General features: G+C 58.2%; 1 protein-coding gene across 1 annotated transcript in view; it reads right to left on the bottom strand.

Annotated features, from left to right (window-relative positions):
* LOC125644608 (uncharacterized) overlaps positions 1 to 24,243 on the bottom strand; it is a 39,474-nt gene extending 15,231 nt beyond the window's left edge. Inside the window, exon 1 of the mRNA XM_048868791.2 lies at positions 23,480 to 24,243. Within this exon, the coding sequence (XP_048724748.1) occupies positions 23,480 to 23,915 (436 nt within the window). The 5' untranslated portion in view covers positions 23,916 to 24,243. The remainder of the gene's footprint in view (positions 1 to 23,479) is intronic.
* Positions 24,244 to 24,869: the final 626 nt, after the last annotated feature.

Genomic DNA, 24,869 nt, shown 5'->3' with positions numbered 1-24,869 from the left:
AGGGAGCCCTGCCCGCTCTCTGCCTTGCTGCACCGCGTGGGGCAGGGAGGGGCCTGTAGCTAGAAACTGAATTGCGCGTGGGAATTGTAAAACCATCAGTTCCAGCTCTGGGCTACCCGTGCGGCCTGAGATGGTTTCTGAGTCGAGACTTGCCAGGTGGTTCGTGGCTGTGGGCTGACCCCTGACCTCACTGGCTCAAACACAAGGACCTGTGGAGTCCTTCTGAGACAGAAAGTCCCAGAATGGGGCGGTTCTTACCTAATCCAACCCCACTGGGTGAAGCCAGTGACCTCAGAAGGAGAACACCCCATTCTGATTTGCCAAGAAACTCCCTGTGAGGATGTGAGGCAGCAGGGAGGGGGGAGTGTTGACCTGGGAATGTGCCCTGGGGATGGGAGACCAGAGAGCCTGTCACCTGAGCCAGGAGGGGGAGGGGGAGGTAACACCTCTGCCCAGGAATGTGAAGACAGGCTGCAGGAGGGAGCCTGCTGGGGGGGGGGGGGGGGTTAGTTTCAGTTTGGGGCTGGGTGGAGGAACGCAGGGAACCCCAGGGCTGGGGTCTAAGCTCCCTGCTCCCCCAGAAGGACTTGACTGAGGGGTCCTGGTTGTACCCACAAGCTCTGTTGGGGACTGTGTTCCTGTTGTCCAATAAACCTTCTGTTTTACTGGCTGGCTGAGAGTCTCAGTGAATCCCAGGAAGAGGGGTGCAGGGCCTGGACTCCCCCACACTCCGTGACAACTGGTGGCAGAGGTGGGATGTACTGCACCCCGTGAACGGCGCTTCCTGCAGTAAGTGACTGGGGAACAGTAAAACGAAGGGGGATTGACGGGGACCAGGCGTGCTGAAGATTCAGCGAGAGACAGTTTCAGGGGGCGGTTAACCCCTGGGAATGTGTGACCAGAGAGAAGGACTTTTGCAGTAACAGGGTCCCCCGGGGGATTGCAGCGAGCGGTCCCAGGGGCAGAGGAGTCTGCAGCTCAACCCTGGCAAAGAGGTGGTGACCTCAAGAAGGACTGGCACACTAAGGGTTTTTCCTGGAAACCGTGGAAAGCTGCCCGGCCTGCGAGTGGCCAGCAGGGAGATGTACGCTAAACACCTGAAGAGCGACCTGGTGGAGCTGTGCAGGCAGAGGGGGCTGCGCATCGGGAGGTCCACCAAGGAACAGCTGATTGCCCAGTTGGAGGAGAGGGATTGCTTGGATGACCCGATCCCTGTCCCTGAGGGAAGCCGCCCGGCAGACGCAGCGTGGGCCCTGGGGCCTGACCGGGCTGGGAGGGGTCAGACTGGTGCCCAGGACCTCCCGAGACCCTTCCTACCTATGCCTGGGGGAGGGGTTGGGGGAAGCCCAGCGAATACCGAGGGCACCCTGACCCCGGCAGCCAGCAGGGGATCCTCCCAGCGGAGCTCCCCATCCCTGGAGCGGAGGCGGCTGGAATGGGAGAGGGAGATAAAAATGAGGGAGCTGGAGGATCATGAAAAACAACGTCAACATGAGGAGAAACAACGTCAACATGAGCAGGAGGAGAAGGAAAGGGAGCGTCAGGAGAAGGAGAAACAAAGACAGCATGAACTGGAGCTGGCCAGGCTGAGGAGCAGTGGGGCCCCGGCTGCGGTGAGTGCGGGGGGACCCAAGACTGCAAGGAACTTTGATAAGTGCTTCCTGGCCCAGAGGAAGGAGGGGGAGGACATAGATGCTTCCTGACGGCCTTTGAGAATGCCTGCGAGATGCACAGGGTTGACCCTGCAGACAGGCTCCAGTTTCTCACCCCCTTACTGGACCCCAAAGCCGTGGAGGTGTACAGCCGAATGACAGGGGCGGAGGCAGGGGACTACGAACTGTTCAAACAGGCCCTGCTCCGTGAGTTTGGCCGACCCCCGAGATGTACCGGAGAAGGTTCCGGAGTCAGCGTAAAACGCCTGAGGTCACCTACCTACAACTGGTCAACCGGATGCAGGGATATGCCCGCAAGTGGACAGCTGGGGCCCAAGCTAAAGAGGACCTGCTTGACCTAATTGTACTGGAGCAACTGTATGAACAGTGCCCATCCGACCTGAGGCTGTGGTTGGTGGACAAAAAGCTCGAGAACCCCCAGCACGCAGGGCAGCTGGCCGATGAGTTTGTGAACAGTTGGTCGGAGGTCGCAGGGAGGAGTCCCAAAAGAACAGGCCCCCCCCGATGCAGAGAGAGAGTCACCAGGGGGCCTCCCAGCGGGGAAATAGGGAGAACCCCCTCCCAAGGGGAACGCCTGGCGTCGGGCCCCTCCGACCTGCTCGAGGGGACCAACGTGACCTGAGCTGCTATCACTGTGGCCAGAGAGGCCACGTACGGACCCAGTGCCCCGGGGTCAGGGACAAACTGAGCAGACCCAACCTACCCAGGGTTAACTGGGTAGGGACCCAGCTGGACGAGGGGAAGACGGCTCAGGCAAGGGGGGCTGCCAGTTTACCAGCTGCTCAGGAGGGAAGAGTACCCCAGGCCAGCTCCGCCAGAGGGCTGGAGGCTCTGGACTCAGGGTGCTCGGTTTACAGGGTGGGCTGTCCCTCCGGAGAGAGTGCCTTGTTCCCCTGGAGGTGGATGGGAGGAAGGTCAATGGATACTGGGATACGGGCGCGGAGGTGACGCTGGTCGGGCCCGAGGTGGTGGCCCCAGATCGGGTGGTGCCCAACACCTACCTGACCCTGACGGGGGTGGGCGGGACCCCATTCAAGGTGCCCGTGGCAAGAGTACACCTGAAATGGGGGGCCAAGAAGGGCCCCAAGGGTGTGAGGGTACGCCACCATTTGCCCACTGAAGTTTTGATGGGGGGAGACCTAGAGGACTGGCCAAGCAACCCCCAGACCACCCTGGTTGTGACCCGTAGCCAGAGCCGGCGAGGGGCACTGCACCCTGACCTTGGGGAGGGTACCACACCGGAGGTGCAGGACCCTACCCTGGTGGGAGGGAGCGCCGAGGGGCACGGCTCAGAGAGGCGGAGGCCTCAGACCTGGCCACTGAGGGGGAACCGGTCCCCATCCCTTCCCCAGCCGCTGAGTTCCAGGCCGAGTTGAGGAAAGATCCCTCCTTGCGGAAGCTCAGGGACCTGGCCGACCTCGGTGTGGTACGAACCATGAGGAGAGGCTGCCAGGAGAGGTTCCTGTGGGAGAAGGGGTTCCTGTACCGAGAATGGGCTCCCACAAGGGAAGTAGAGTCCTGTGGGATCAGGAGGCAGCTGGGGGTCCCCCACAAGTATCGCCGCAAGCTCCTGTCCCTGGCCCATGACATCCCCCTCGCAGGGCACCAGGGAATCCGGCGCACCCGGCAGAGGTTGCTACAGAACTTTTACTGGCCCGGGGTCTTTACCACGGTCCGGCAGTATTGCCGATCCTGTGACCCCTGTCAGAGGGTGGGGAAGGCCCGGGACAAGGGGAAAGCGGCTTTGAGACCTTTGCCCATCATAGAGGAGCCTTTCCAGAAGGTGGCCATGGACATCGTGGGGCCTCTCAGCAAGACGACCTGGTCGGGGAAGAAATACATTCTGGGGGTGGTAGATTTTGCCACCCGCTACCCCGAGGCAGTGCCCTTAGCTTCCATTGAAGCAGACACCGTGGCCGATGCGCTCCTGACCATTTTCAGCCGAGTGGGGTTCCCCAAGGAAGTCTTGACAGACCAAGGCTCCAACTTCATGTCGGCCCTGCTCCGGTGCTTGTGGGAGAAACGTGGGGTCCAGCACAACTGGGCCTCAGCGTATCACCCCCAGTCCAACGGGCTGGTGGAGAGGTTTAATGGGACGCTAAAGATGATGCTGAAAACCTTTATGCACCAGCACCCGCAGGATTGGGACAAGTACTTACCTCACCTGCTGTTCGCGTACAGGGAGGTGCCCCAGGAGTCTACCGGATTTTCGCCTTTCGAACTGTTATATGGCAGGAGGGTGAGGGGCCCCCTGGACCTGATGAGAGACGAGTGGGAGGGGAAGGCCACTCCCGATGGAGAGTCAGTGGTGGAGTATGTCCTGATCTTCCGAGAGAGACTGGCTGAACTCATGGGCCTGGCCAGGGAGAATCTGGCCAGAGCCCAGAGGAAGCAGAAGGTCTGGTATGACCGCACGGCGCGGGCCCGTGCCTACGCCACCGGGGATCCGGTGATGGTTCTCATCCCAGTGAGAAAGAACAAACTACAGACCGCCTGGGAGGGCCCTTTCAAGGTCGTCAAGCAGCTCAATGAGGTAAACTATGTGGTGGAGCTGTCGAACCGGGCGCACCACCGCCGGGTGTACCATGTGAATATGATGAAGCCATATTATGCCGGGGGAATGTGGTGTTGGCCACGTGTGGACAGTGGGAGGAGCAGGGAGATGACCCTTTAGTAGATCTATTCCCTGGGACCAGAGCTGGTTCCCCCCTGGAAATAATTCCCCTCTCAGATCAGCTAACCCCTGCCCAGCAAGCTGAGGTCAGGGGGGTGCTTCATCCGTACCGACAGCTGTTTTCCAACCAGCCTGGACGCCCTAATCTGACTGTCCACCAGGTGCAGACAGGGTCTCACCCGCCGATAAGATGCTCCCCCTTCCGAGTCACAGGGAAAACTGCTCAGGACCTGGAAAGAGAGGTCCGGGACATGCTGGCTTTGGGGGTGATCCAGCCATCGGCCAGCCCTTGGGCCTCGCCGGTGGTGCTGGTCCCCAAAAGGGATGGGTCGGTCCAGTTCTGTGTGGACTATCGGAAGCTCAATGCCATCACTGTATCTGATGCCTACCCCATGCCCAGGCCGGACAAGCTCCTAGGCAAGCTGGGAGGAGCTCGGTACCTTACCACCATGGACCTTACAAAGGGCTACTGGCAAGTGCCGCTGGATGCAGATGCCCGGCTGAAATGGGCCTTTATCACCCCTCTGGGGCTCTATGAGTTCCTGACCCTGCCTTTCGGCCTCAAGGGAGCGCCGGCCACCTTCCAGCGCCTAGTGGACCAGCTCCTGAGGGGGATGGAGAGTTTTGCCGTGGCGTATATTGACATCTGTGTCTTAACCAGACCTGGGAGGACCACGTGTCCCAGGTTAGACAAGTGCTGGACCGACTCCAAGGGGCTGGGCTGACTGTAAAAGCGGAGAAGTGCAAGGTGGGGATGGCGGAAGTATCTTACCTGGGCCATCGGGTGGGGAGCGGCCGCCTAAAGCCGGAACCAGCCAAGGTGGAGGTGATCAGAGACTGGCCCGCTCCCCACACCAAAAAGCAGGTCCAAGCCTTTATTGGGATGGCAGGATACTACCGAAGATTTGTGCCCCACTTTAGCGCCATAGCCACCCCCATCACGGAGCTATGCAAGAAGGGGAAGCCAGACAAGGTGGTCTGGACCGAGCAGTGCCAGGAGGCTTTCCGGGCGCTGAAGGAGGCTCTGGTCAGTGGCCCAGTTCTGGCAAACCCAGACTTTGACAAGCCCTTTGTGGTGTTCACCGACGCCTCCGACACGGGACTGGGGGCGGTGTTAATGCAGGAGGATGGAAAGGGGGAGAGACACCCCATCGTGTACCTGAGCAAGAAGTTGCTACCCCGGGAGCAACACTACGCGGCCATTGAGAAGGAGTGCCTGGCCATGGTGTGGGCCCTCAAGAAACTAGAGCCCTATCTCTTCGGGCGACACTTCACCGTGTACACCGACCCCTCTCCCCTGACCTGGCTGCACCAGATGAAAGGAGCCAACGCCAAGCTCCTGAGATGGAGCCTGCTCCTGCAGGATTACGACATGGACGTGGTCCACGTGAAGGGAAATGCCAACCTGATAGCGGATGCGCTGTCCCGGAGAGGGAGCCCCGAACTTCCCCAGGTCACCGGTCACAGTGACCCCGCTCAGTTCAGTCTCAAAGGGGGGAGAGATGTGAGGATGTGACGCAGCAGGGAGGGGGAAGTGTTGACCTGGGAATGTGCCCTGGGGATGGGAGACCTGAGAGCCTGTCACCTGAGCCAGGAGGGGGAGAGGGAGGTAACACCTCTGCCCAGGAATGTGAAGACAGGCTGCAGGAGGGAACCTGCTGGGTGGGTTTAGTTTCAGTTTGGTGCTGGGTGGAGGAACACAGGGAACCCCAGGGCTGGGGTCTAAGCTCCCTGCTCCCCCAGAAGGACTTGACTGAGGGGTCCTGGGTGTACCCACAAGCTCTGTTTTGGACTGTGTTCCTGTTGTCCAATAAACCTTCTGTTTTACTGGCTGGCTGAGAGTCTCAGTGAATCCCAGGAAGAGGGGTGCAGGGCCTGGACTCCCGCACACTCCGTGACACTCCCCAGGAGAAGCCTCACTCAGGAAAAGCCCCACTCAGGAAAAGCCCCAGAGGTGAGGAACCAACCACGCCACCATCTCCACAAGGGAAAGAAGAACCCTGGTTTCCACCTGCTGCCGTGGCTGCTGTTGACCACTCATCCCTGGCCATGCAGTGCCACCATGCCTGAGAGAGGTCTGGGCTTCCCAGGCTAGCCGCCGAGGGGGAGCTGCCCAGGAACACGCAACATCTAGACTAAGCCAGTAACTCATGGCCAGCCAGCAAGTCCATTAGTACTAATCAGCCAACACGATAAAACCGCCAGCTGATCTATTCGACCCTGTACTAGCTTCCTGAAAGAGAACAAAACTACCAGGGTCACAAGACGCTCCCGCCCCCCGCAGAAATATCAACCTGTTTGTAGATTCCAAAGCCAGAGGGGACCTTTGTGATCACCTAATGTGAAGCTCCTGCCTGCCCCAGGCCATGGGATTGCCCTGCATTAATTCCTGTTTGAGCTACTGCTGCTCTGAGTAAAACATCCAATCTCGATGTGAAAATTCCTAGTGATGGAGAACCTGCCAGAACCCTTCCTAGGTTGTTCCAGTGGTTAATTACCTGGAACAAGCTGTCTCACCTTGGGCTCTGCAAGACCGCGTTAATCCCCATCTTGCTGTGGGGAGATTCACTCTTTACCTACCCCCCTACCATTTGGGCCGGCTGTCTTGGCTGACATCGGAGCTACTTTCCACATTTGCTGCAGGCTCGAAATGATTTGACACCCACCACACCCGCCATTCGGCTGGAATATCAACATACTGCCTGGCCGTCAGACTGGGGCTTTGGGGGCCGAGCGCTAAACAACACAGCTGCCTCCCTAGATTATTAGGTGACGTTCATAAAGAATTGCTGGCTTCTTTGGTATGGTTCAGACTGCTGGTACCTAGGTTCAGCGGGGATCTGATATTAGCCGACTGTGTTTTCACTGGGTCTCTAACACGTGTTGCTTGATTGCTGTAGCTAACAGAATGTATCACACTAGAGCCGGGCTGGGCCGGGTGGGCTTTGCCCCCAGTGTCAGGGTCAGGACTCTGAGGAGCTGGGGCAGACAACAGAGCTGACGCTGAACCACTTGACCCACTGACCTGGCTATATCGGCCTGGCCCGTCTGCATTACAGCTGGTTCTTCCACCCTGAGCTCAGCACGATGCTGCCAACACCACAGACAGCGCTTAATAGCCACCTTCTACACCCTGTCATCTTGGGCCTCTTGCCTTGGCTTTTGCTCCTGGGACCCGGGCTCCCCCGCTGCCTGGTTTCCTTCCTCTCGCTTCCCCCCTGGTGGTCTTAGCTGCTGGACCATTCTGGGCGGTTCCCCGAACCCCCACTTACCCCTCGCTATCTCCTCCCGCTTGGCCACATCCCTGTAATGTAACTGCACTGCACCCCTCCCGGACTCCCTGCGGCTCCCGCGCTGCCAAGCCTGGCTCTCCCCTGCGTGTCCAACTGGGCCATCGCCATACCAGGCACCGTCCCACCGAGCAGGCTTCTCAGCCAGGTGCCCAGCTCTCCCGTCCCCTCTCCCACATCGCTCCTCCAGGCAGTCTCTCAGACCCACGACTCACAGAGGTTTAAGGCCAGAAGGGGCCATCTAATTCTAGTCTGACCTCCTATAGATCACGCCCCGCCCGCCCTGCACTTAACTGAATAACTAAGGCAGCTTCCAGGAAGGCCTCTGGGCTGGCTCTGGAGACCTCAAGAGCTGGAGAAGCCACTGCTGCCCTTGGGAGTTTGTCCCCATGGCTAATGGCCCTCAGAGCTAACAATTCCTATGGGAATGTGTCTGGCTTCAGCTCCCAGCCACTGGCTCTTGCTCTGCATCTCTCCCCTGCAACAGATTAAAGAGCCCTGTTAGCACCGCCGTGTTCTCCCCGGGAAGGCACCCACACACTGCAATTCACTCGCCTCGCCCTCTGTTTGGGGAGCTGGACAGATCGCGCGTCTGACGTCTCCCACTCTAAGGCGTTTTCTCCACTCCTTGAATCACTCCTGTGGCTCTGTTCTGTCCCGTTCACGTGGGGACCCAGAACCGGCTGCCCTATTCCTGGCGGTCTCACCAGTGCTGTGCACAGAGGTAAAATCACCTGCCTACTTCTACTTCTAGTCCCCTATTTATACACATTAGCCCTTCTGGTCACCGCTCATATTCAGCCGTTTGTCCACGAGGACCCTGTGGCGGGGTGGACACCCGCTCGGGCCCAGAGGGGTTTAAGGCAGCCCTGGGAGAGGGCTGGGGCAGGGGAAGAGCTGCTGATTGGCAGAGGAGCCGCAGCTGGGGGTCACGCCCCAAACAGACCCAGTGGGCCTTATCAAAGCCAGGAGCAGAAGAGCACTCTTCTCCAGCGCTGAGAGGCAGGGACCTGGCTGCAGAGACCTGAATAGGGGACCTAGTTTGGAGCAGGGCTGGGGAAAGGCCAAGGGAGCCGGGGAGCTCGGGCCGAGGAAAGCCCCAGGCTGTGGGCCTGGGAAGGTCTATTAGGTATGGGGGTTGCAGGGGCAGCCATAGGTAGGCAGAGGCAGCAGGTCTAAACCCAGCCTTGCCTGGGATGAGTGGCTCACACTGCAGTCTGCCCCAGGGCGCGGGGGCTAGCTGGTGGCTGGAAGGAGCCTACGACTGAGGTGAGGTAGGGATGGCGGGGGGGTTCCCCTGGGAGGGGGAGACCCAGAACTGTGGGGTTCTGCCAGGGGGCAGCACCCAGTGAAAGGGGCACCGGGGTCCTGGGAGGGACACAGGAGCCAGCAGCAGGGTGAGACACTGGCCTGAAGAGGGCGCTCCGGAGGCTGGTGAGCTAATTCCCTTAGACGACCAGCAGGAGGCACCGCCTGTGAGTCTGCGTCCCGTTACAGACCCCAAAACCCTTTTCAGAATCACTTTTGTCCAGGATCCGGTCCCCTGTCCTGTAGGTCTGCCCTGCAGTCCTTCATCCTCGGTGCACGACCTTGCATTTGGCTATATTAAAATGCATTTTGTTTGAATGGGCCCAGCTTACCGAACAAGCCGAATCACTCTGTATGACTGCCCTGTCCTCAGTATCATTCCCCACTCTGCTGGTCGATGTGTCATCTGCAGTGATTTGATATTTTCTTCCAGATCACTGGCGACAATCTTGAACAGCATCAGACCTAGAACTGATCCCTGCAGAACCTCACGAGAAACATCCCCATTCAGTGAGGATTCCCCATTCACAACTACCTTAGAGATCTGCCAGTCACCCACTTCTTTGTTGATTTGTGACGGTACTGAGTCAAACACCCGACAGAAGGCTCTGTCTGTTACATCTACACAATCACCTTCATCAACCAAACTTGTAATTGCAAAGAATGAAATCGGGTTTCTTTGAGAAGACCAATTTTCCCCAGCGCCCAGACCTCTCCCAGCCTGGCATCCCCAGCACCCAGACCTCTCCTAGCCCTCCCTCCTCCTGCTCATCCTCACACTGTGGTACCCGCTGGAGGGTGGGACTTAGCTGTCTGAAATGACAGTGCATTGGGCTGCCGATGCAAGCCAGAAGCTGCCCTAGGGCACTGTCCTGTCTCTGACCTGCAGAGCTGAAAAGGAACCACTGTCCCCAGCTCCCAGGGTTTAAACCACAATGGGGCCGAAGTGCCACAGATGGATGAGCATCACGCCCACTTCCAAGCCGCCGCCCAGAGTGTAAAAGGGACAGGCCAGCGAGTGTTAACTGCCAGGATCTGGCTTGAATCCAAACCAGGGGGAGTGCTGGGCGCTGGTGCTATGTTGGCCTGGGCAGGCAGAACTTGGGCACTGACCAAGACCAGGGTCCAGGCACATAGGAGGAAACAGAGCATCCCGTTTACATGGACACGACAGATGCAGGGAGGACGGGTCATTGTCCCCACTGTACAGCTGGGGACCTGGAACCCAGCGAGGCCGAGTGACTTTCCCAGGGTCACACGGGAGCAGGTGGCTGATCTGAACCTAGATCCCCTAGTCCAAGTCCAGTGCATCATCCTTGCTCTGGGAATCCCCTGTCTGTTTACCCCATCCTGCCGCTGATGGAGCAGGAGGGGCCTGCCCTGCAGTAGGAAGCCCGGATTTCTTTCAGCTGGGGCAGGGGGGCTCTGACCCTAGAACAACACCCTCCCCCCGCAGAAGCGTGACAGCCCTGTGCCTTCCCAGCTGCTCCCTTTGCAGGAGCTCAGCAGGCAGAGCCGGATGGCCAGCCTCTCTCCTGTCCAAGGTCTCGCTGACTCCAGCCAGGCACCGGTTGCCCCAGTGGGAAAGCCGAGAATGATTCACTCTTGCAAAGAACTTTCACACGCTCACCCGCCCGGGGACATAGATCAAGTCTCTCAATGCCCATAAATCTCCAGCTTGGCAGCTCTCTGCATAGGGCCTCACCGGCCTGCCTCGCACTTCCTTACTGCTGACAGGGGGCACAGAAATCAGTCTCCCCCAGGAATCTGAACACACCCCGGCTTCCTGCGCCAGCCGCCCCTTTGCGTGCGGCCCAGCGGGTCCCCAGCCAACACCAGCTAAGAAATTCCTACGGCTTGAGGAGAAACGCAGCCCTGGCAGAGACTCCCCTCCCTTTGGCTCCGCTGGCCCCCGGCTCACACCTGCCTGGTCTGGATCCCTCCTGTCTCGATGTGTGACAGAGCAACCGCACTAGCCTGTGTGGTAAAAGGCTTCTATGTCCAGTCCCTGGGAAGGATCAGCCCCAACGGCTGGAAGCAGCAAAGGCAACGTGATCTCTCCTGGCTCGGGAAGCAGAAGAGAGGCCCCCTCCCACAGATTCCCTGAGCTGCCTCAGGGCCAGACACCAAGCCCAGTGCCCAGGCTTGGATGGCTCAGGAGGCCAGAGCCTTCCTGCTCCACGCTACCTGGCTGGACGCAGTCTAGGCTGGCTTTGAGGGGCAGCTGTCGCCCCCCAAGCCAGGATGTTCTGCTAAAACTTCAGGGAACCCCAAAAGAATTCCTCCCCTCAGCTTGTGCTGAGCCCTAGGTCCCGGGGGGCCGTGGAGAGGCAGGAGGGGAGAGGGGAATCGGATCATTTGTTTTCGCACTCAGATAAAACGATTTCCGGGTGAGCCTGGGAGAGTCGCTGCCCCTGTCTGGGCCTCAGTTTCCCGCACCTGTCTCATGGGGATGAAGAGACTGACCCCCCTCCCCTGGGTGGGTGATGATATATTCATTAGTGAGGGAAGGTCAACCTGTGCAGAGGGCTAGAGCAAAGCTTAGGGTGAGTTTTGCCCAGGAAGTGACAACCAGGGGGTACCAGGGTGAGTGCCACCGAGAGGAAGGATGATCCAGTGGTGAGGGCGCTAGCCTGCGACTCTGCTCTGCCACAAATGCCTGGGTGACCGCGGGCAAGTCCCTTAATATCTGAGCGCCTGAGTTCTCCAGCTGTTCAATGGGGGAATAGCCCTGCCCTGCCCCACAGGGGTGTTGTGGGACTGCATCCACCAAAGCTCGTGAGGGGCTCAGATGCTTCCTGGGGGGGTGGGGCAGATAAAGACCTTTCCTCGGTAGCAGCGTTTCCCTGATGAAGTGAATTTTGCTCACACAAATTATTCAGAAGGGGGAGCTCGACGTCGTGTGTGTGCACAGGTGTGTCTGTGTGTGCATGCGTGTGTGCGTGTGTGTGCACGTGTGTGCCTGGTGTGACAAAGTTCCTCCTCTACCTCGGTGGGTCTTGCGCTTATTGGCGGATTTGCTCGCCTTGGAGCTTCACGGCGGCCCTCAGCTCGGCCGTTTTCATGAACCCACAGTCCAGGTCGACTCCTCCTGTGTCTGACCAGGAGTTGGGAGGATCTGGGGGGAACCCGGGCCCGCCCTCTGCTCCGGGTCCCAGCCCAGGGCCCTGTGGGATGCAGCTGTCTAGAGTGCCTCCTGGAACAGCTGTGTGACAGCTACAATTCCCTGGGCTACTTCCCCATGGCCTCCTCCCAACACCTTCTTTATCCTCACCACAGGACCTTCCTCCTGGTGTCTGATAATGCTTGTACTCCTCAGTCCTCCAACAGTCCACGTTCTCACTCTCAGCTCCTAGCGCCTCTTGCTCCCAGCTCCTCACACGCACATAACAAACTGAAGTGAGCTCCTTCTTAAACCCAGGTGCCCTGATTAGCCTGTCTTAATTGATTCTAGCGGCTTCTTGATTGGCTGCAGGTGTTCTAATCAGCCTGTCTGTCTTAATTGTCTCTAGAAGGTTCCTGATTGTTCTGGAATCTTCCCTGTTACCTTACCCAGGGAAAAGGGACCTACTTAACCTGGGGCTAATATATCTGCCTTCTATTACTCTCCTGTAGCCATCTGACCCAACCCTGTCACATATCACCCCCCTCTGCTCAACACTACGGGGTTGGGCAACTTGGGACGTCAGGCAGTGTACTCATGACAAGCCATCTGCATTGCCATGGTGACTTCCATCCCGGTGTTGTATGGTGAATTGGAAAGGTTGTAGGGACAGGAACCATCTGGTCACCCTTGCTTTCTTCTCTTTATTTCACTGCATCCACTGGAGGGGTGCATGGTCGGTCACAAGAGTAAACCGTCGACCCAGAAGGTAATAACGTAGTGCTTCCATGGCCCATTTCACAGCTAGGCACTCTCTTTCAACCACGGCATACTTCTGCTCTCTCAGGAGGAGTTTCCTGCTGCGGTAGAGGATTGAGTGTTCTTCATCTCTGACCATCTGCAATAGGACAGCTCCCAATCCCACTGCTCACACCAGTTGTGACAAAGTTCCTCCTCTACCTTGGTGGGTCTTGCGCTTATTGGCGGATTTGCTCACCTTGGAGCTTCACGGCAGCCCTCAGCTTGGCCGTTTTCATGAACCCACAGTCCAGGTCAACTCCTCCTGTGTCTGACTAGGAGTTGGGAGGATTTGGGGGAAACCCGGGCCCGCCCTCTACTCCGGGTCCCAGCCCAGGGCCCTGTGGAATGCAACTGTCTAGAGTGTCTCCTGGAACAGCTGGGCGACAGCTACAACTCCCTGGCTACTTCCCCATGGCCTCCTCCCAACACCTTCTTTATCCCCACCACAGGACCTTCCTCCTGGTGTCTGATAATGCTTGTACTCCTCAGTCCTCCAACAGTCCACGTTCTCACTCTCAGTTCCTAGTGCCTCTTGCTCCCAGCTCCTCACATGCGCACCACAAACTGAAGTGAGCTCCTTTTTAAACCCAGGTGCCCTGATTAGCCTGCCTTAATTGATTCTAGCAGCTTCTTGATTGGCTGCAGGTGTTCTAATCAGCCTGTCTGTCTTAATTGTCTCTAGAAGGTTCCTGATTGTTCTGGAATCTTCCCTGTTACCTTACCCAGGGAAAAGGGACCTACTTAACCTGGGGCTAATATATCTGCCTTCTATTACTCTCCTGTAGCCATCCGGCCCGACCCTGTCACTCTGTGTGTGTGCACACGTGTGTGTCTGTGCGTCTCTGCATGCATGTGTATGCCTGTATGTGCATGTATGTGTGTGTTTGTGCACGCATGCGCATGTGTCTGTGTGTGCGTGTGCATGTGTATGTGCATCTGTGTTGACATGTGTGCGCGTCTGTGTGTGGGTACATGTATGAGTGTGTGTGTGTGTGTGTGTGTGCTCTACACCAGGATTAAAAACACCTGACTCCCAAATCCATCTGGTGCCCTTGTTATTTATTCCTGTTATTAATTAGGGCGGCAGCCAGGAATGCCATTCACGGATGGGGCCCTCTTGTGCTGGGAGCCGTACAAAGGAGTCACCAGGAGGATAAACCCTGCCCCAGAGAGCTTACAACCTGCACATCAGACAGGGTGTGACAGGTGGAACTTGCTCCTCCAAAAGATTTTCAGGAGCTGTGGGAATTTTGTGGCTGTGGCAGATCCAGGGGGGCCCAGGCTGCATGGCCCCAAATCTCCTTTCAGTTTGCTGGAAGAAGCTGCCCCTGCAGCCCAAGGGCAGCAGTAAATGTGGCTCTGGCACTGGGGAGAGAGGCAAGGGGTGCAGTGACTGGGCTGTATTTGGGGAAGCATCTGCCTGAGCTCCCCCCTGCACCCGCTCCCCAAATCTCACTGGTCTACGGCCCTCCTGCACCAGATTGTCAGCCACCCTAGGGAGTGAGGAGCCATTGAACATTGGAGCAGAGGGGTTGCCAGTCTGGGTCGGCCCAGGAGTCCATCTAGCCCAGTATCCGGTCTCTGACCATTTCCTGTGCTAGCTGCATCAGAGGAAGGTGCAAGGAATCCGCTATCTAGAATAACCGACCTATAGGGGAAATTTGTTCCTAACCCCGGTCACTAGAGATTGGCAGGAGCCCTGCAGCAGGAGATTTTATAGCCCCCACATGCTTATTGTGTCTAATGTACCTGTAGCTTGTTCATATCCTTGTCTGCAGGCTTTTTAAAATCCTGCTAAGCTCTTGGCCTCTGCATCATGTGGCAATGAGTTCCACAGGTTAATTATGCATTGTGTATAAATAGTGAGCCTGATTTGTCTCCTGATTTACACAGGCATCAGCCAAAATAACTGCACTGAAGTTAAAGCTCTGGGATGAACCATCCAGTCCTGGTGACTTGTTGCAGGGAGAATTATCATGATGTTCCAGGCCTTCCTCTTCTAACCCTTCAGTCTCTGACTCCCCTCACCTCTCTTACCTGGAAAGTAGGTATTTTCCCCAACTCTTCTGTGCTGGAGACTGATATAAAGGGATCATTTAGCTTCTCTCCAATGTGCTAATCCGCTCTGACTGCTCCCTTTGCCCCTGCTGGACTCATGGACACTCGCCGGCTTCAGCTTCTGCTCTCCCCACAGCATTTATTTGTTTTTCTGTCTCTGGCGATTTGCTCTTCAAATTCTACCGTTCCCCAAATCGCTCACGCTCATTTTACTGGTCCCCACTCAGGCTTGTTTCGGTGGGCCTAGGGCCGCAGCTCCAGCAACCTCTTCACTTTGCGGGTTAGCCACAGTGGTTGTTTCTCCTCCCTGCTTTCTGTTTGCATTTCTGGGTGTGGGTGGCTTCTGGGGCTCCAGTGCGTCCTGCTGCGTAAGGAGCCCCCACGGGGAGGGCCAGGATTTTAATGCGAGGCTCCGGGGTTCGTTCTTTCTAACAAGCTTCCGCAGATGTTTTTAATCCTCTTTCCTGAACATCAGCATCAGAGGGTTAATTTGTGAGGCTGTTCTTCCCCCAAGGATGCTGAACGTAATTACACTGTGGCTCCTGCCACGGAGTGACTCAGCTGAAGGACACACAGCAGATTCCTAGCCCTACCTTTGCTTATATTTGGACCAACCTCCCGTTGACTCTGGTACACTTTGCCCCAGTACAATGAAGAGCTTCAGAATCTGGCCCCTGGGTGTTGCTTAGGACCCAGTCCAGACCAGTCTCTTCGCTCATTACTGCAGACTCAGCTGTCCTGAGAAGATACTATTTACGGTGGCAAGAGATTGCCGCTTCTGGCTGCATCCTGCTGGGACATATGCCAGTTCGGAGCTGGAGTTATTCCTGCTTCAGCAGCTTTGGTGGCCTCTCCACGTTTCTCCATCACTGTCTTGGTCAGGTGCCCACCACCGGTGGGACCTGCCCCAATTATGGGCCCGATCCTGCAATCACTTTGGTTCACAGATAACTTTATTCCCACGTGGAGTTCCGATGGGCCCAGTCCATTCCTGCCGGGGGTGTCTTGCGATGCTTGGAGCGTGGGCCTTGTCTAGTTTCCCAGTCTCAGGCCAGTGTAGGAATAATGCAGCACTGGGCCAGCCCCATAGACTTCAGTTCAGCTACTCATGGGAGTAAAGCCATGTCTTTGCAAGGCCGTTGGCATTTGTCTGATCTGGGATTTGCCTCCTTGCCTGCATGTCTCTGGGGACAATCAGATGCCCAGTGTCTGGGGTCAGTATAGCCCAGGAGTTCTCAAACTGTGGGTCGGGACCCCATTTTAATGGGGTCGCCAAAGCTGGCATTGGCCCTGGGACCCAGCAAGTCTGAAGCCAAAGCCCCATCACCCAGGGATAAAATTACATACCCCTGCCCAGAGCAGAAGCCCTTGGGCTTCAGCTTTGCCCCCCCCCCCCCCCCCGCCCAGGAAAGCAGGGCTCGGTGGGGCTTGGTCTTCAGTCCCCACTCCTGGGGTCGTGCAGTAATGTTTGTTGTCAGAAGGGGGTCGTAATGAAATGAAGCTTGAGAACTGCTGGTCTAGCATTTGGGAGTCCAGTTCTTCCAGGCAACAGGTGCAATATTAATAACAGACTAAAAGCAGACAGGCACCGAGCGGTGACTATGCCCCGTCTTGCAGGTGTTCAGATTCTGCCCAGTAAATGTGATTAGAAGAGTGAAATTCACCCCTTTTACCCCAAGGCCGAGACACGCTGTAGCCCCGCTTTGGCCCCCGGGGCTCAAGGGGCATCTCACCCTCAGGCCAGCCTTCAGCAAAGGGGCAAATTCCACCTGGGAGTGAATATATTCATATTTAGTCCCATGAAGTATGAAAATGCAGCCAGTTAACACCTGATGCTTTGTAAATGCAACACTAAGTACAAGCTGTAAATGTATCTGTCTCCCTCACCTCCACCCCACCTCTGCACCGGGAGGAGAGAGAAAACGTTCCATAGGAAGGTGCCTATCCCCAGAAAATGGCCCCACTGGCTGTCTTGGACCCGATCACTAGGTGTTTAATTTCAGGAGATGGGCGATAATGGGCTTTTCCTTTTAACTTTCTACACCATTACTCATCCAGCTGGGCTTTTAATTAACCAGATTGCCTGGCTGTATTTTTTTAAATGGGCTTTGAAGTTATTAAATCATGAAATTTACATAATAAATCCATGCTTTTCATAGCCAATTCATCAAAGGATCGGGCTTCATTTTAAAGATTCGGGATCTAATCCCTGCAGTCTTTGCACAAGCAGGATTTCCACTGACTTCAACGGGAGGTACAAGGGCAAGGACAGACCTGGGATACAGATATATAAATATATATTCCTATCAACTAGAGAGAAAACTCAGGACAGAATAAGGTTCCAACACCTCAGGCCTGCAGTACTTGTGTGTTGGCTAACACGCTTGTAAAGTATGTTCCCAGTCCCATTCCTGACTGGTCCACTCGAGGACAACAGCCTACTACTGAGGCATGTTAATAGAGTTACACTAGAGTAATATGATGGAATTGGAAAAGGTTCAGAAAAGGGCAACAAAAATTATTAGGGGTATGGAACGGCTTCCCTTTGAGGAGAGATGAATAAGATTGGAACTTTGTGGCTTGGAAAAGAGATAACTCAGGGGGGATATGATCATGACTGGTGTGGAGAAAGTAAATAAGGAAGTGTTATTTACTCCTTTTCATAACATAAGAACTAGGGATCACCAAATTAAATTAACAGGCAGCAGGTTTAAAACAAACAAAAGGAAGTATTTTTTCACACAGCGCACAGTCAACCTGTAGAACTCCTTGCCAGAGGATGTTGTGAAGGCCAAGACTATAACAGGGTTCAAAAAAGAACTAGTTAAGTTCATGGAGGATAGGTCCATCAGTGGCTATTAGCCAGGATGGGCAGGGATGGTGTCCCTAGCCTCTGTTTGCCAGAAGCTGGGAATGGGCAAGGGGAAGGATCACTGGATGATTCCCTGTTCTCTCCATTCCCTCTGGGGCACCTGGCCCAGGCCACTGTCGGCAGACAGGACACTGAAGGACCTGACTTCTGAAGGACCTGACTTCAAACCTGCTAATGACCCATTGAGGGGAGCAGTCATCGCAAATAAATAAAGGCAAATTACAATTCTGTTATTGTCACAACTAGAGCAGAGCAGAGCAAACTGCGGAAGAAACGACCAATATTTGTTTGAATTTCAATTTTTTCCCTGCAAATATCCACAAAATGGAGAGTCACTGGCACAGAAACTTGTGAATGGTGACATGTGAGTTTGAACATTCCTCAGAAGCACAATTCAAACTGTACGTTCAACTGGACCATCCTCCGTCCACACTGGCCGAGTTGGCTCTGCGAGCCACGCAGACCGGGACCAGAACAGCCCCGCAGGACCCGGGTAACCCATGGGAAGAATTCCCTGGTCTGCAGAGCCAGGGTCACTGGCTGGGACTATTTACGGAATTGCCCCTCATGAATCAATCCCAACAACCTTCTGGCTGGTCACGGAGAAGAGGAACGGCTCTGTTCTGACTCACTCACTGTGACTTCCGTGCTCAGCTGCGCCCAGGCCTCAAGGGTGACCCACCAGCCATGGGGTGAAATGTCTCCGTCTGTGCTCCGCACATGGTCAGCCCAGTGCCCTTGCTCCTGCTCCAACTGAAGCCCAGGGCAAAAGTCCCCTTGCAGCCCTCAGCCCCTCCCTGGGCAAAACCTCCACACAAGTCAAGGAGCAATTTGCCTGAGGAGCCAGCCCCCCTAACAAACTTTCCAGCGTGTGGCAATCCCGCGGCCGGGTATGGTGCTCTAGGAACCAGGGATGGGCGCCGTGGACACAGGTCTAATGATCAGCATTGTCATCCTGGTCTCTGAGGCCCCTGTCAGTCCCCTGCAAGCCACCCAAAATCTTCCAACAAAGTCACCGTGGCGGCCTGTCACCACAAGGGCCTTGTCAGGCTCTGTCAATAGGCCCCAGCTCCCCTGGCCGCCCGCAGCAAGTGGGCAGGCCCCGTGCTCCCCTGCAAGGCTGAGCCCTGACTGCGTGAGCAGCTCTCCTGGTGCCAACCGCTCCTCTTCCCAGCCTCCCTCCCCTACCCCCTGCGCGGCTCCCGCGGGCAGAGGATCAGCAGGAAGCTTCCGGGCCATCACGCCCCTGCCCGGGCTGGGCTGGGTGAGAAAGGGGCAGTGGTGCCTTCAATCCCGCTCAGGACACCCCCCGCTGCCCGGGCACCGGACCTGATTTAAATCCCGCCTGTGGCAAGTGAACTGAAATTGACCAAATGAAACTCAGCTGATTTCAGAGATTTAAACCAGGAAGTGCCTCCCTGTTAGGGGGTCGGACAGGCGTGGTCAGCTCTGGGGACCAGCCCAGCTTCTCCCATATAGGCCGCCCGCAGCGCTTTGGGCTGAGCCTGCAGCTAGGCCCAGGGCCCTGCCGCCCCTTCGCACAGGGGCCAATTTCACCAGGACCCAGCCTGTTTGCGCCTCAGAAAGTCTCCAGACCTGGCCTGGAACATTCTGGTTGCTCTCTCCCCACAGCGTGGGGCTGAGCCCTCCCGAGGCGGCTGGGGCAGGACAGGGCTTCACCGGGAGAAAGCTCCCCCCTCCCTGAGTCTCCCCGCTTGCGATTCACTGACAGCTTTTAACTCGAGACTGGCTGGGTAAAAGCTCTGCTCTGGGGATGGGGGCGGGCGGTTCTCTGGCCTGCCCTGTACAGGAGGTTGGACACGATTCCTCCTGGTCTTGCCATTGCTGGCCTGTCCGCAGCTCAGGGGCTGGCATCCCGCGTGTTTAAAGCACAAACCTTCAGTAACCCCCCCGCCCCCCTTTCATTGTCTAGAAGCTCCCCCAGCCGCCCCTTTCGGCCCACACTGCTCGCAGCGCTTCCGCAGGAGCGTCCCAGCTTGCCCGGGGTCCAGAGGTTGTGAAAGGAACCGGTCTGACCCGCTCCCTGCTCGCTCCGCCGCCCGGTTAATGATTAAGGCGCGGAGGCAGGAGGGTTCCCGGGCGGTTCTCACCCTGCCCCAGGCGATGGAAAGTGTCTCCCCCGCTCCAGCGCGACCCGTCGCCGGCCGCGCCAGAGCGAGCGCAAGGGAAACTGAGAGCAGGCTCCGGGCTGGAGAAAGACCCACACTGCGGGCCCCGCTCCGCTCCGGGTTCAGACACTCTGGGTCGGCAGCCTTTTCACACCTGTTCCCAGGGGCCCAACCCCGGGAGGGAAACACTGGGCCACGCTGCGCTGAGACCCGTGCTCGGGCTCCTGGGGTCGCCACTAGTCCCGAGGGGAGCAAAGGAAACGGAACCCCCCACGGTGACTCTCAGTGTGAACGGCCCCAGATGCGCTGCCCCGCGGGGCTGGGCCCCCCTGCAGGGTGCTAGAGCGGGGGGTGGGGGGCGTTTTCCCGCAGGTTCAGGCTGGCTCCCTGCGGGGAGCCCAGGTCTGAACCATGCTGCGGACAACCAGCCCCGTCCCTCCTCCGTGGGCGGGTCGGTGCTGGCCCTGCAGACCCCTGGGGTGGGGGGCAGATCGCGATCGCTGGGGACTGCTCCCCCCGCCCCTCACTCCTGAGCCCGGGCGCTTTTGATCGCCACGAACCGACGTACCCACATACCCGTGAAATCCGGGATTTGGCTGCGGGTGAAACCTGCGTCAGGGAGTGGCAGAGAGACCCGCGCACCCAATAACCCCGAGGTGGCCGGGCCCGTTCACACTGGGACCAGGAGCAAAGCCCCGGAGCAGGGGGAGGAATTGGCAAGGCGTGTGACTGCCGGCAGTGCTGCGCTGGGCAGAAGCTGAGTGGGGGGGGGCGGACCGAGATCATTAACAGTTCACTTAGAGTTTGGGGGGCTGTGGTCGGTTGACCGCGCCAGGGACCGGCTAAGGAGCGAGGCTGGAAAGTGGGTTCACAGTAGATAAGGTTTTGGGGGAGCGGAAACCCCCTAATTTCCCGCCGCTTCCTCCTGAAAAGCTTTGCTCTAATGAGAAAGGAAAGCCCTGACTTTCGGTCTTGGAGCCTGGCGGGGGCAGATGCTGAAGCCAAGGCAGGGTCCCAGCTAGGCTGCCAGGCCCCTGGTCCAGTGGCGCGGTGCGGCGCAGGTCGCTATTATTGCGCAGTAACGCAGGGATCGAAAAGTCCCGTGCGGGGAGCCTCGCGGGTCTCTTCCCTCTCCTGCCTTGTGTTCAGCAGCAAGACCCCCGGGAGCCCAGAGCCGGCGGGTCTTCGCCACCCATCCCGACGGTCGTTTCAGTCTTTACGCGGGTCAATACATTCGTTGGGCGCGATTTAGCTTCCCCCAGGGGCACAGAACTGCCGGGCTGGGGGCCTCGGCACGGGGCATTTCGCCTGGAGCTGCCTGGCCCGGGACCCAGGGAGCGAGGGAAAATGAGGAATCGCAGAACCCGCTCCCGCCCTGCGGGACTCGGGGACCCCGCCCGGGAGCGGGTTGTGTCCTGGGGCCGCAGGGTTTCCGGGGGCTCTGCCCGCAAGGTCCGGGCCAGGTTTGTTGCGGGTTTCGCTGTCAAATGCACGCGCCGCCCTGTGCAGATTTTGACCCTCCGGGGCTCCATTTCCCCGCCTGGGGCTCGGTGACCGGGAACCCAGTCCCGGCCCGGCCCCAGCCCGCAGGCCGGGGCCCCGCGGCTGCCGGGGCAATTCGCTGGTTGCAAGAAAAGGCCGCTCCCGGCAGGAGAAACCTGGTGGCTGAGGCGCAAACCCGCGGGCGCGATTTCCCAGCGGGACCCGTTCCCTGCCCGATCCCCTGAGCGCGGGTGGCCGCCCGCCCGCCGGGGCCTCTGGCCGTCCCAGCTTCTGCTGCTCGCCCGTTTCGCGGGGATTTCCATTTCCAGTTCTTGTAATTTCCGTTTAATTCTATTGGACCCAAACGCTTTGAAAATGTGCGGGCCGCAGCTGGCAAGGCAAAGGCCCGGTGCCCCCCGAACCCCTCGGTCCCTCTAAACGTCATTCCTCGGTCATTCTGCCGGACTTGTGAGACCCTTGCCGCTAGACAGAGAGGGGGGTGCATGGGGATAGATAGATAGATAGATAGATAGATAGATAGATAGATAGATAGATAGATAGATGAGAGGGGTGTATGGGGATAGATAGATAGATAGATAGATAGATAGATAGATAGATAGATAGATAGATAGATAGATAGATGAGAGGGGTGTATGGGGATAGATAGATAGATAGATAGATAGATAGATAGATAGATAGATAGATAGATAGATAGATAGATAGATGAGAGGGGTGTATGGGGATAGATAGATAGATAGATAGATAGATAGATAGATAGATAGATAGATAGATAGATAGATGAGAGGGGTGTATGGGGATAGATAGATAGATAGATAGATAGATAGATAGATAGATAGATAGATAGATAGATAGATAGATAGATAGATAGATAGATAGATAGATGAGAGGGGTGTATGGGGATAGATAGATAGATAGATAGATAGATAGATAGATAGATAGATAGATAGATAGATAGATAGATGAGAGGGGTGTATGGGGATAGATAGATAGATAGACAGATAGATAGATAGATAGATAGATAGATAGATAGATAGATAGATAGATAGATAGATAGATAGATGAGAGGGGTGTATGGGGATAGATAGATAGATAGATAGATAGATAGATAGATAGATAGATAGATAGATAGATAGATAGAGTCCGATCTTTACACTCTAATCTCTCTGTCCCCACACCCCCTGTCTGTCTCTCGGCAAGGATCCCCTACTCCGGCAGAAGGAGGGAGGAATGGAAGTGGCAGGACCGCGGCCCTCTGCGGTGTTGTGGCCCTGTGGACCCCGGGAGAGCAGAGAGACCAGGGCCGGGCGGTGATAGTTTTGGGCCCAGCTCCTGTGCGTGCGGACCAGGCTGAGGAGCCGCAGGGGACCCGCAGAAGGCGCCCCGAGGCTGACCCCAGGGAAGTGGGCCCGATAACGGAGAAGGCCGCACCCAGCCGCTGTGTGTTACAAGCCGGGCTCTTCCCAGCTCCAGCCGCGGCCCACTGCGCTCCGGGATCGTGCCCTGCTCCGCTGCGGGCTCTGTTGTGATCCGAAAGCAAAATCCCGACCCCCCAGCAGCCCCCTTCGAGTGCCCTGAGGCCGAGGGGTCTGGGCCTGTGTCCAGTGCCCTGCCTGTGACTCGGGACTGGCCAGGCTCTGGGTGCGCGGGGCGGGCCGTGTCTCCAGCCGACCCTGCGGCACCCGGGACCCCTCGGGGAGGGAGGCGAGCCGGGGGATATCAGCGGGCAATGGGGGGACCCATCGGACAGAGACATTTCCTGCGCCCTGGGCAGCGCGTTTGGCAGCTGGCGGTGGCCAGGCTTTACTCCGGTTTCCCCAAGTGGGATTCCCCACTTCCTACCTCTTCCTTCTGCCTAAAATCCCCCCTGAACCCGCCTGGCTCCCAGCCTCTGCCCCGCAGCGAATGCGAGCCGGGGAGCCCGGAGCAGGCACACGAGAGGGGGGCTCTTTCCCAAGGGGATGCGGCCGCCCTGGGGAAGAGTCCCCGGGAGTTCCCTCCCTCTAGGGAAGTTACTGGTCGCTGCGCCCTGGGCCCCCGGTCTCCTGCCCCCTTGAGAGCTGTTACTCACCGTGGAAGTCTGAGAGCCGGGGGACCATCATTCCAGCGCGGATCCAGTGCTCCAGCGGGAACGATCCAGCCACTGCCGCGGCCTTCAGGTGCTCCGGGCCGGGCTGAGGCAGGTGGGCGAAGCCGGGATAAGGGAAAGCAGGGTGCTGGCCCCCCAGGGCCCCGATCGAGTACAGGGGGGACGGGTACATGGCCGGCAGGGCGCTCAGTCCGGGAGGGGGCAGATGCAACAAGCCGGGCTTGGGGATGAATCCCGGGGCAGGCAGGGGGGCCGTGCCCTGGGGCGCACGGGGAGACGGCGTCTCTGTGCGGGCACAGGAGCCGGGGCTCCCCGCCGAGCTCTCGGGGCTCAGCCCCTGCGGGGAGGCGCTCGGAACGGGCCGGGGGGGCTCCTCAGCCAAGAGGGCGTCGATCCGAAAGTTCTTGGACTTCTCCATGGGGGCTGCACGGCCCGGCCCCCTGCGGACCCAGCGCCCTCGGGAGAGACGCGGGGGGGCCCTAGGCCTCCCCAAGCCCCGCAGACTCGCTGCTCCCCGGAGGCAGGAGCTCCCCGCTGCGGCGTCACTCCTCACGGGACCGTCCGCAGCCTCCTCCCAGGGCAATCCCTGCTTCTTCTCCAGGGGGCCGCCCGGGTCCCTTCACCAGGGCTCCCAGCCCCAGGGCGCCTTCACCCCCAGCCTGAGCGCACCTGCAGCGGTTCTGGCCGGGATGGGGGTCCTGGTGCTAGAAAGTTTCGCCGCTCGAGCGACTGGTGGCTTCTTTGCAGGCACCTCCCTCTCTCCTCCTCCTCCTCCTGCTCTGGCTCCTTTCCCCCCCCCCCCGCTCCCCGCCCGGCCTCTGGACAGCCTCCCCCCGCCCCTGGACAGCCTTCCCCCCCTCCCCGCCTCTGGACAGCCCCCCCCCCCCGCTCCCTCCCCGGCCTCTGGACAGCCTCCCCCCCCGCCCCTGGACAGCCTTCCCCCCTCCCCGCCTCTGGACAGCCCCCCCCCGCTCCCCCCCGGCCTCTGGACAGCCTCCCCCCCCCGCCCCTGGACAGCCCCCCCCCCCCGCCTCGACACAGGGTGCCTTGGGTTCATCTCCCCTCCACCTGCCCCTTTGCTCCCGGGTCTTCATTGGCTCCCACCGCCCCCCGCAGCCCCTCTGCTGCCCCCGGGCTTTGGACTCCTCCCTGATGCTCGAGCGACACCCTCTTTGCGGGTCAGATCAGAGCCAAACTCCAGTTTGGAGCAGGTGGGATCCGGAGGGCGAGGCTGGGAGACCAAGGGCGGGGGGCCCCGGGGCTGAGCACAGGCCCGTTATACCAATGCCCGTCTCCCCAGGACTGCAGGGCCCCGGGGCTGGCGTGTGCGGTGCCTTTGGCTGGTGGTTGTCGGACCTGAGGTGGCGGCGGC

Source organism: Caretta caretta, chromosome 11 (assembly GCF_965140235.1).
Source record: "Caretta caretta isolate rCarCar2 chromosome 11, rCarCar1.hap1, whole genome shotgun sequence".
In the NCBI taxonomy this organism is placed as follows: Eukaryota; Metazoa; Chordata; order Testudines; family Cheloniidae; genus Caretta; species Caretta caretta.
Note: the sequence above shows the minus strand (reverse complement) of the source record. Positions and strands in the feature narration are given on the sequence as shown.